This window comes from Coregonus lavaretus (assembly GCF_964263955.1).
Source record: "Coregonus lavaretus genome assembly, chromosome: 4".
Lineage (NCBI taxonomy): Eukaryota > Metazoa > Chordata > Actinopteri > Salmoniformes > Salmonidae > Coregonus > Coregonus lavaretus.
In genome coordinates this window covers 18,590,494-18,603,161 of record NC_139991.1, presented here as the reverse complement: position 1 = coordinate 18,603,161, position 12,668 = coordinate 18,590,494, and the positions used below count along the sequence as shown (strand labels likewise).

Genomic DNA, 12,668 nt, shown 5'->3' with positions numbered 1-12,668 from the left:
TCACGTCAAACAGTGCAGCCAGAATAACAACAGTAGCTGCATTTGCATTTATTTAAGCTGTTTTCTAGTGACATATATTTGGACACATCCATAAAATGATGCCAGCTGATTCATGATTTAGACTGGCTGAGAAACATTGCCTGCCTGTCTGTCTCGTCCCGACACGTTCATTACTATGGCATAGCTGGAGATCGAATTTGAATATTGAAACAATGTTGCAAATGTCGGAGAGACAGACAGCAAGGTTTATACAAATCTCTGCTGTTGAAAACTAAATGTTAGTCTAAAAGTCTAGATGCTTTTTATAGTGGAGATCAAGTTTATAAATTGCCTGGCTGGGCTGATGAGACAGTGGATTGTGCAGTCAGATGGAATAGAGTAAATAGGCATTTTAATGTCATAGATTTAGCCGATGGTAACTTGTGGAATAGACACCGGATGGAATGTGGTTTTAACCAATCAGCATTCAGGATTAGACTTACCCGTTGTATAAAAGGGTACAAACACGACACCACCATTTAAATCCCTGTGAGGATACTGACGAGTTCATTCAGATTTTTTAGAAAATGTAATGAAAATGTGTGAATTAGTAAGCTGTAGTTTTTGTAAAACTGTCAAATGTTCTTGACTAAACTACAGTATGGTTCACAAAGTTCTATAATTATTCCTCTCTAGCAAAACACATGGAGAGAAATCAAAGCAATACAAATTGACAAAGTGAAGGGAAAAGTTCAACATGCTTCATTGCCTTTCACAATCTTTGTTTTGCCATGCCTAGGGCAATGCACAACACAAATCCACACACATAAAATTTGAACTGCTGTTAATGTGAACAATTGGGAGTTGATAGTGAATGTATGGTACACCCACCTAACCATCCCCCCAATTGAATCATTTGCCCTCTCAGTGCATTAAGCTTAGCTTAAAAAACTGTGGATGAAGTGGGCAATCTCGACACACTCTCCTGCACACTCTGTTTAATAATTTTTCAATCGCTCATGCATGCCTCGTTTGAGTATCAACTGACAGCTGAAGTATAAAAAAAGAGCTGGGGGAAGCTGTGTAATTAATGTGAATGTTTAATTAGGTTTTGTGTCTAGTGTACCGAGTGCTATTCACATGGATAATACCGCTGACCTTCAATATGTAATGTGGTCATCCCTTCACTTTTCTATTGTGTAAGGAACTTGAAAACTTCCCAATTGGTCGAAAAATTCTTGAACAGTGTTTATCAATTTAACAGTTGGCTGTCTGCCAGATAGAAGTGCCCACAATACTGCCACATACATTGTGGGGACTCTTATCTTGAAGTGGCACCATAAAGTGTGTAATGAATACTCAGGGAGAAAAAGGTGTAGATTCACGCGCAGAGCGCGGCAGGTGTTTATTTTGCTTTCGCAGAAGGCAGGAATCGTGGTTACAGGCAGGCAATGGTCATACACAGGTAGGCAAACAGGCAGGTGAATCAAAAACTTGGACTGAAGGCTATAACTGGTTCTCACAAACGAGCTAGGAAAGGCTTAGTAGAGTCAAAACTAACAATACCTCACAAGGCACAAACAGAATGAACTGAATTAAATAAGGAGCTGATGAGACCAGGTGAGTAACTAACACAGGTGAAATCAATGAACAAAAATGAAAGACAGGGCTACATTCAAGAACACAAAGAAACAGGGCTACGTTCAAGAACACAAGGTTGACTAAGAAAATAAATACAGAACCTTACAAAGTGTCCTTAATACAAATGTATTTAATTACAGAAGTAGTTATAGTGTAATTAGTGTAGGTAGGTGCACATTATTACATAGTATGCACAACAGTCATACCTGTTTGCAGTTTGTGTAATTACACTTTTGTATGAGCATTTGTAGTGCATTGCATTTACTGTATCATATGCATGAAAAACTTTTTTTTTTTTTTTTTACAATTGTGTCTAAGCAACCACCTAAAATGACATTGCTAAGCCTTGTTTATACGTCCTTTGTCCTGATCTTGCCCACATTCTGATTGTGCCAACATTTCAGAAATATGTCTACACGTGTCTCATATCTGTCGACTTGTCTGCATTGTGACCACATTTCCTGTTCCCTCCCTGTATGCAAATTATTTGACAGCTATTCTTTCAAAATAGTATTTATTTATTTGAAGACACATATTGATGCCATAAATCACCTGTCAATGATTTTAGAAGGTGGAATAATGATGATTTTAAATGGTTTCACTGTCCAGATCCGTCTACACTTGTAAGACACAATGTGTGCCTGACTACCTCTGGAGGTGGTCAAAACCTGATCACAATCAGACCACAATGAGTCTTTTAATTGCCTACACCTGTCTGAAAATGTGGGCACAATCAGAATGTGGACAAGATCAGGACAAAAGATGCATGTTAGAACCAGAACGGGGCACTAGATCACTCAATGTTCAATCCCAATGGGGAGCTTTTTTGCAAATCACTGTTATTGTGCATGCTGGAAACAGGAATTACATGTACTATGGTACAGTATGTAACAATCTGTTATGTAACTACCACGTTAGAACATAGGTATTGGGTGACCCAAAAGAAAAAATCTGAATGTGCTACTTTTGTTTAACATCTCATTGTATGACGTATGGGTAGCAACTCTTGTTTCCTTAGTAGCTACATAGTTACATCAGCACTGCCTCTGCCCATAAGCACTCGTGGAATCCATCCTTGTCCAGCCAAATCATGGGGAGGGACCCTTGTTGCTTTGTTGGAAAGCTATCCACTAGACCAGTAGGATATGCTATAACTTGCCACAAAGAAGGATTAGAGGGCCAAAAAGAGTTGTACACCTGCTGACTGTCCCAAATGTCACAGGAAAGGGATAAAAAAAGTATTTAAAAAAGCTATGCATGTGATACAGTAGGCCTACTGTGTCCAGTATCACAATTACTTACAACTAACTAACTATATACTTACTTACATACATACTGTTGCGTTCCCTAAAGCAGAAAAAGGGAACTAACAAATAAGTTACTGACAACCAAAATGAAACAGGTGGGGTTTTAAAATGGGTTCTGAAAGGCATCCATGGGGGTGCCTACTGAGTGCTGACCAAGCAACTCCAGTTGGGTCTTAAAAGACACCATGGACGCCTACTGGATTTGCCTGAGAACAGACAAACTAAAAGAAAATCCCACAATAATTTAGGTTAGGGCAGGGTTTCCCAAACTCGGTCCTGGTGCCCTCCCTGGGTGCACGTTTAGTTTTTTGCCCTAGCACTACACAGCTGATTCAAATAACCAACTCATCATCAAGCTTTGATTATTTGAATCAGCTGTGTAGTGCTAGTGCAAAAACCAAAACTTGCAGGACCGAGTTTGGGAAACCCTGGGTTAGGGAGTAAAAATAAACATGAAACAAACACAAGCAGGAGAAAACACAGAAATAAAAGCTTTGTTCAATAACCTAAAGTGGAAGCGCCAACGCAAAGTTGTAGCTCTCCCAACATCTCTTTTGCCAGTTTATGCACTGGCCCAGCAGGTCTTAAATATCAGCTGGGCCATCACAGATTAAACACCTCACTAACGAGACGACAGGTGAACCACATCCTGACCAACGAGGATAATTCCAATTAGTGCGCGTGCCATACCCAAACGGAACCAACCTCGAAAAATAAAATAAAAAGCCTGTAACACATACTTACATACTTATGTATCATAATGGTTAATGTCATTGCTATTTGAATTATGAATATATTTTCTTTATTACCTTAAATTGACAGTCCTCATCAACTGTAAGACGATTTAAAATGTCTTCGGGACCCACCCCTAAATTACACAGTGGTTCATGACACCGCTATTGAAATATATAGGTTGCTTTATAAAGGTGTGTAATTTTAAATGATAGCAAAGCACTTTTTGACATTCATAACACATCTGTTGTGTATCATTCTACTTCCTTTAAAGTGACACACATACATTCATAACAGATCCATGACTGCTGTTGTATCATGTCAACAAGAGACTCCCCACAATCGGTTCACTTTGTTTTTAAATGAGCCCCCCCAAATTATATTTAAATGGATTCCTATTTGCTAAAAAAGGTGATGATGGTAGCCTTATAATGGTAGAGGTATTAGCATATTATAAGCAGTATTTTTATGAATCATTACATTCCGGTTATATTAAGCAGCCAAACATAGCCTTGCTAAAAAAAATCACCCCAAGACTGATTAAATACTTGATTGCTTTACTTTTCTTTTTAACTCTGCTCCTTTATAAAGTCTGGAATAATTATTATCTGTCCTCCTTTGAGATTTCTTCCATAATGAATTAGTATGCAACTGTCAATGTTGGAGTGAACATAACTTGAATAAATCGCGTTTAAAACAAATGTCATTTTGGTGTTCAGCAACAAAAGAGTAACTATTTGCTTTAATGGCTAAAGTGTGTTTTGTTTTAACCTCACACAAAACACAAAGAAATATCAGTTGCAGTATTTTCTTCAGGTCCTACTTAACATTTCATTGACCTTATGCCATAACATTAGAAATACCCTTGGCCTAAAAAAAATTATATAGTAGCTACTGTCGTTGCTAGTGAATTTTCTGTCATTATCACATGTAATTTGTTTTACACATATTAGATTGGCAAGCGAACTGAAATATATTGTTTGATTCTCCCCTTACACTTCAGGCTACCTATGCTGCAATTACACTGTACTTACAAGGGTGTGATAAATGTTTACTAATGTGGCATACGGTCAAAATTCCTTCTATAGGTTAAAAATAGACCAGTCGATTTGTTTTCTCCACAAATATCAATTTATTCTTTACACATTTACTGAAAATCACAGTTTATTGAAAGAACACAGAAAGGTCAAATAACACAGATAAATGTAGCTAGGGGTAACTACTCAGTGCATGGCACATTCTCAGGGAGACGACTCATTGTGAGTCTTTGGCTCTTCACCTCTAGCATGTTAAAGGCAGAAAGAGCTCTGAAATATTAAATGTTGAAAGAAGTTGGCCAGCCAACTTGAGAGCCTATATACTTCAAAATATGGAGGAGAGAGTAAATTAACCTTGCTACAATGAGTGACAAACCATATTTGTAAGTTTGGTGTTACAGCAGTTTTTGTTAATGGGAGTACTTATATTACAGAATATCATGACCTCACCAGTGCAAAGGGATTTATTTAGAAATAACACACATTTACTGTAGAAAGTAGTGTCCTCGCTCTGAACTAAAACCCAATGAAAAATCATAAAACAAGTTACCAGTGCCATTGCTACCTTTAAAATAAGTCTAGAAGTCTAGAATGCATGCCATTTTATTATGCAGATTTTCAATCGAGAAAGTTCAAAATTTCACGGTTGAGAAGTTTGTTTTCATCCAACAATTCCTGTATCTCTTTTGCAAACAGTGTGTGTGTGCGTGAGTGCGTGTGCATGTGTGTGGGCACAAGTATGTGCTCTGAAAAAGATCTCCAGGTAACGCAGGTGTTTTGCATCTCCATTGATATCCCATCCATTCAGTTGTTTTTGTGTAGTTTTGTCTTTTTGCTGCCTCCCTCCACTTCCTCCCTGTCATCGGAGGGCTTTGCATTCGATTTTACAATCTGCGCTGCGGTCCTTTGCTGTTGACAATACAAAAGACAAGAATGTATAGCTCATAAACAACAGTGGCAGAGTATCACTGAAACAATGGGCTACTGTGCAGAAACAATACTGGATTGATGACAGCAGTACTAACAATACAGCAGCATTACTTTAACAATACAGCAATATTACTTTAACAATCCTGCAATCTTACTTCACACTCATGTTGATTAGCCTATCCCTTTTACTGGAAATATACACTGCACACCCACTTAGGGCTGGGACGATACCAGTATCGCAATATTTTTTCCATGGCAAAATAGAAAACTTGAAGCTGACCTAACTCTGGTCCTTTAAAAAGCTGCTGTATGTAAAATATTGTGTGATTATAACTATGTTTCCATCCACGGTTTTTATGCGTTTCCATCCACAGTTTCGGTACAATTTTATAAATGCCGACAGATAATTTGTTAGTTCGACATGGTGGGATCTTTCTGTGTCAGTATAATGAATTATGTGAGAAACGATGGTGCAAACCCTTTTATGCGCAAATATTGATATAATAACTAGTGCTGAGAATTAACCAAAATGTATGTTATTTTTCGTTTTTTAAACAACTAATTGACCAACATCAGATCAATTATTTGAATTCCATTTCGTTCTGGGTTTTTTCTGAGCTGAATGCGCAGTTTCTCTAGAGATGAATTACAGTGGCTTGCAAAGTATTCACCCCCCTTGGTATTTTTCCTATTTTGTTGCCTTACAACCTGGAATTAAAAATTATTTTTGGGGGCTTTGTATCATTTCATTTACACAACATGCATACCACTTTGAAGATGCAAAATATTTTTTGGGGTGAAACAAAAACAGAAACAGAAAACTTGAGCGTGCATAACTATTCACCCCCCCAAAGTCAATACTTTGTAGAGCCACCTTTTTCAGCAATTACAGCTGCAAGTCTCTTGGGGTATGTCTCTATAAGCTTGGCACATCTAGCCACTGGGATTTTTGCCCATTCTTCAAGGCAAAACTGCTCCAGTTCCTTCAAGTTGGATGGATTCCGCTGGTGTACAGCAATCTTTAAGTCACACCAATTGGATTGAGGTCTGGGCTTTGACTAGGCCATTCCAAGACATTTAAATGTTTCCCCTTAAACCACTCGAGTGTTGCTTTAGCAGTATGCTTAGGGTCATTGTCCTGCTGGAAGGTGAACCTCCGTCCCAGTCTCTAATCTCCGGAAGACTGAAACAGATTTCCCTCAAGAATTTCCCTGTATTTAGCGCCATCCATCATTCCTTCAATTCTGACCAGTTTCCCAGTCCCTGCCGATGAAAAACGTCCCCACAGCATGATGCTGCCACCACCATGGTGTTCTTGGGGTGATGAGAGGTGTTGGGTTTGCGCCAGACATAGCGTTTTTCTTGATGGCCAAAAAGCTCAATTTTAGTCTCATCTGACCAGAGTACCTTCTTCCATATGTTTGGGGAGTCTCCCACATGCCTTTTGGCGAACACCAAACGTGTTTGCTTATTTTTTTCTTTAAGCAATGGCTTTTTTTCTGGTCACTCTTCCGTAAAGCCCAGCTCTGTGGATTGTACGGCTTAAAGTGGTCCTATGGACAGATACTCCAATCTCCAATGTGGAGCTTTGCAGCTCCTTCAGTGTTATCTTTGGTCTCTTTGTTGCCTCTCTAATTAATGCCCTCCTTGCCTGGTCCGTGAGTTTTGGTGTGCGACCCTCTCTTGGCAGGTTTGTTGTGGTGCCATATTCTTTCCATTTTTATATAATTTAATGGTGCTCTGTGGGATGTTCAAAGTTTCTGATATCTTTTTATAACCCAAACCTGATCTGTACTTCTCCACAAATTTTGTCCCTGACCTGTTTGGAGAGCTCCTTGGTCTTCATGGTGCCGCTTGCTTGGTGGTGCCCCTTGCTTAGTGGTGTTGCAGACTCTGGAGCCTTTCAGAACAGGTGTATATATACTGAGATCATGTGACAGATCATGTGACACTGAGATTGCACACAGGTGGACTTTAGTTAATTATTATGTGACTTCTGAAGGTAATTGGTTGCACCAGATCTTATTTAGGGGCTTCATAGCAAAGGGGGTGAATACATATTCATGCACCACTTTTCCATTAGAAGTAATTTTTTTCATTTCACTTCACCAATTTGGACTATTTTGTGTATGTCCATTACATGAAATCCAAATCCAAATCCATTTAAATTACAGATTGTAATGCAACAAAATAGGAAAAACGCCAAGGGGGATGAATACTTTTGCAAGGCCCTGTAGATCAAGCCCGAACTGTGCAATGTAGTAGGGGGTTGTAGTTTCCAACAGGCTAATATTCTACATAGTTTTAGTGCAGAAAACGTGGTAATTAACTACAAGACCATAATCTATTGCACGCCTACTTGTCCGCTCTGTGTGGGCACGGAGAGAAGAGAGAAGAATGCACGATCGAGAGGGATTGAGAGCAGTTGCTTTGTGAGGTATCTCTACCTGAAAATACATGATCTAAGTGATTGATAGTTGGTATTCAGCAGTCATAAAAGTATTCCTTATTTACTTTGAGGAACTAATAAAATGTTGATTTTGTCAGACCGCATAGGCAGCAGCTCTTTAGAGATGAGATTATGACTTGGGATGAAATAAAGTCAGCTAGCATTTGTTTAGTGTTAACCAATGTCACATTGCTGGATGCCTTGAGGCTTGCCGAGTTCTGCATCACTCTCTCTGTCAGTGGCCAAGCCTTTTATTGCCTGAAGTAAAGCCAATACAAACAAACAACAGATACCTGTGCAGATGTAGGATCTTAATTTGATCACCCTGTTGCAGGAGAACTTTCCTGCAATGCAGGAAATGTAAAACTTGTAGTGTATTTGAAGTTTAAAAGGCTTCTGAAGTTTGTAATTTCCACTTTCAAATTTCAGACTTGATTTTCCCTTCAGAAACATGTATCAACCCCTACAAAAATGTCAATTAATTATAATCCATACAATAATTCACATTTCCTGCTGCTGCAGGATTATTTTCCTTCTGTAGCAAACTGGCTCATATTAAATCAAATAAAATTGTATTTGTCACATGCTTTGTAAACAACAGGTGTAGACTAACAGTGAAATGCTTACTTAAGGGCCCTTCCCAACAATGCGAGAGAAAAATATATAAAAATAATAACACAAGGAATAAATACACAATGAGTAATGATAACTTGGCTATATACATAGCATACCAGTACCGAGTCGATGTGCAGGGGTACGAGGTAATTGAGGTAGATATGTACATATAGGTAGGGGTAAGTGACTATGCAACAGGATAGATAATAAACAGTAGCAGCAGCGTGTGTGATGAGTCAAAAGAGCAAAGAGGGTCACTGTAGATAGTCTGGGTAGCTACAGTGGGGGAAAAAAGTATTTGATCCCCTGCTGATTTTGTACGTTTGCCCACTGACAAAGACATGATCAGTCTATAATTTTAATGGTAGGTTTATTTGAACAGTGAGAGTCAGAATAACAACAAAAAAATCCAGAAGAACGCATGTCAAAAATGTTATTAATTGATTTGCATTTTATTGAGGGAAATAAGTATTTGACCCCTCTGCAAAACATGACTTAGTACTTGGTGGCAAAACCCTTGTTGGCAATCACAGAGGTCAGACGTTTCTTGTAGTTGGCCACCAGGTTTGCACACATCTCAGGAGGGATTTTGTCCCACTCCTCTTTGCAGATCTTCTAAGTCATTAAGGTTTCGAGGCTGACGTTTGGCAACTCGAACCTTCAGCTCCCTCCACAGATTTTCTATGGGATTAAGGTCTGGAGACTGGCTAGGCCACTCCAGGACCTTAATGTGCCTCTTCTTGAGCCACTCCTTTGTTGCCTTGGCCGTGTGTTTTGGGTCATTGTCATGCTGGAATACCCATCCACGACTCATTTTCAATGCCCTGGCTGAGGGAAGGAGGTTCTCACCCAAGATCTGACGGTACATGGCCCCGTTCATCGTCCCTTTGATGCGATGAAGTTGTCCTGTCCCCTTAGCAGAAAAACAACCCCAAAGCATAATGTTTCCACCTCCATGTTTGACGGTGGGGATGGTGTTCTTGGGGTCATAGGCAGCATTCCTCCTCCTCCAAACACGGCGAGTTGAGTTGATGCCAAAGAGCTCGATTTTGGTCTCATCTGACCACAACACTTTCACCCAGTTCTCCTCTGAATCATTCAGATGTTCATTGGCAAATTTCAGACGGGCCTGTATATGTGCTTTCTTGAGCAGGGGGACCTTGCGGGCGCTGCAGGATTTCAGTCCTTCACGGCATAGTGTGTTACCAATTGTTTTCTTGGTGACTATGGTCCCAGCTGCCTTGAGATCATTGACAAGATCCTCCCGTGTAGTTCTGGGCTGATTCCTCACCGTGCTCATGATCATTGCAACTCCACGAGGTGAGATCTTGCATGGAGCCCCAGGCCGAGGGAGATTGACAGTTATTTTGTGTTTCTTCCATTTGCGAATAATCGCACCAACTGTTGTCACCTTCTCACCAAGCTGCTTGGCAATGGTCTTGTAGCCCATTCCAGCCTTGTGTAGGTCTACAATCTTGTCCCTGACATCCTTGGAGAGCTCTTTGGTCTTGGCCATGGTGGAGAGTTTGGAATCTGATTGATTGCTTCTGTGGACAGGTGTCTTTTATACAGGTAACAAGTTGAGATTAGGAGCACTCCCTTTGCTCCTAATCCCAGCTCGTTACCTGTATAAAAGACACCTGGTAGCCAGAAATCTTTCTGATTGAGAGGGGGTCAAATACTTATTTCCCTCATTAAAATGCAAATCAATTTATAACATTTTTGACATGCGTTGTTCTGGATTTTTTTGTTGTTATTTTGTCTCTCACTGTTCAAATATATAGACTGATCATGTCTTTGTCAGTGGGCAAACATACAAAATCAGCAGGGGGATCAAATACATTTTTTCCCTCACTGTATTTGGTTAACTATTTAGTAGCCTTATGGCTTGTGGGTAGAAGCTGTTCAGGGTCCTGTTCGTTCCAGACTTGGTGCACCGGTACCGCTTGCTGTGCAGTAGCAGAGATAAGTCTTTGACTTGGATGGCTGGAGTCTTTGACAATTTTTAGGGCTTTTTTCTGACACTGCCTGGTATAGAGGTCCTGGATGGCAGGGAGCTTGGTCCCAGTGGTGTACTGGGCCGTACGCACTACCCTCTGTAGCGCCTTGCGGTCACATGCCAAGCAGTTGCCAGTCAAGATGCTCTCAATGATGCACTGTAGAACCTTTTGAGGATCTGAGGGCCGATGACAAATATTTTCAGCCTCGTGAGGGGGAAGAGGCGTTGTCATGCCTTCTTTACGACTCTGTTGGTGTGTGTGGACCAAGTTAATTCCTTAGTGATGTGGACATCGAGGAACTTGAAGCTCTCAACCAGCTCCACTACAGCCTTGTCGATGTGGATGGGGGCCTGCTCGGCCCTCCTTTTTCTGTAGTCCACGATCAGCTCCTTTGTCTTGCTGACGTTGAGGGAGAGGTTGTTGTCCTGGCACCACACGGCCAGGTCACTGACCTCCGCTCTATTGGCAGTCTCATCGTTGTTGATGATCAGGCCTACCAACATCATGTCGTCAGCAAACATAATGATGGTGTTGGAGACGTGTGCATCCACACAGTCGTGGGTGAACAGGGAGTACAGGAGGGGACTAAGCACGCACCCCTAACGGGCCCCCATGTTAAGGGTCAGCGTGGTGGATGTGTTGTTGCCTACACTCACCACCTGGGGGTGGCCCGTCAGGAAGTCCAGGATACAGTTGTAGAGGGCTGTGTTTTGTCCCAGGGTCCTGAGCTTAGTGATGAGCTTGGAGGGCACTATAGTGTTGAACGCTGAGCCGTAGTCATTGAACAGCATTCTCACATAGCTGTTCCTCTTGTTAAGGTTGGAGAGGGCAGTGTGGAGTGCAATAGAGATTGCGTCATCTGTGGATCTGTTGGGGCGGTATGCAAATTGGAGTGGGATGATGGTGTTGATGTGAGCCATGACCAGCTTTCAAAGCATTTCATGGCTACATATGTGCGTGCTACGGGCGATAGTCATTTAGACAAGTTACCTTGCCGTTCTTGGGCACAGGGACTATGGTGGTCTGCTTGAAACATGTACTGTAGGTATTATAGAATGGGTCAGGGAGATGTTGAACATTTCAGTGAAGACACCCGCCAGCTGGTCAGCGTATGCTCTGAGTATGCTTCCTGGTAATCTGTCTGGTCCCACGGCCTTGTGAATGTTAACCTGTTTAACACACATTGGCTAAGGCGAGCGAGATCAGAGAGTCATCCGGAACTGCTGTTGCTCTCATACATGGTTCAGTGTTGCTTACCTCAAAGCGAGCATAGAAGGCATTTCACTCGTCTGGTAGGCTCGTGTCACTGGGCACCTCGTGGCTGGGTTTCTTTTTGTAATCTGTGATAGTTTGCAAGCCCTGCCACATCCGACGAGCATCAGATCCGGCGTAGTAGAATTCGATCTTAGTCCTGTATTTACAATTTGCCTGTTTGATGACTCGTCTGAGATCGTAGTAGGATTTCTTATAAGCGTCCGGATTAGTGTCCCGCTCCTTGAAAGTGGCAGCTCTAGCCTTCAGCTCAGTGAGGATGTTGCCTGTAATCCATGGCTTTTGGTTGGGATATGTACGTATGGTCACTGTGGGGACGACTTTGTCGATGCACTTATTAATGAAGCCGGTGACTGATGGGGTAAACTCCTCAATGTTATTGGATGAATCCCGGGAACATATTCCAGTCCGTACTAGCGAAACAGTCCTGTAGCTTAGCATCCTCTTCATCAGACCACTTCCGTATTGAGCGTGCCACTGGTACTTCCTGTTAGAGTTTTTGCTTGTAAGCAGGAATCAGGAGGATAGCTTTATGGTCAGATTTGCCAAAGGGAGGGCGAGGGAGTGCCTTTAGTCCGTTTCAGTGTGTGTAGTAAGACGGATTTCAGTTTCCCTGCATTAAAATCACTGGCCACAAGAAGCGCCACCTCTGGATGTGCATGTATATAATCCATGTCCTTGTTCAGACACGACTCCGAGAAACATA

At 41.3% G+C, this 12,668-nt stretch overlaps 1 protein-coding gene across 1 annotated transcript in view; it reads right to left on the bottom strand.

The window, feature by feature from the left end:
* Nucleotides 1-4,775: 4,775 nt before the first annotated feature.
* LOC311128064 (leucine zipper protein 2-like) overlaps nt 4,776-12,668 on the bottom strand; it is a 200,337-nt gene continuing 192,444 nt past the window's right edge. The window contains exon 12 of the mRNA XM_084160020.1: nt 4,776-5,605. Coding sequence (XP_084016146.1) covers nt 5,501-5,605 — 105 coding nt within the window. The 3' untranslated portion in view covers nt 4,776-5,500. The remainder of the gene's footprint in view (nt 5,606-12,668) is intronic.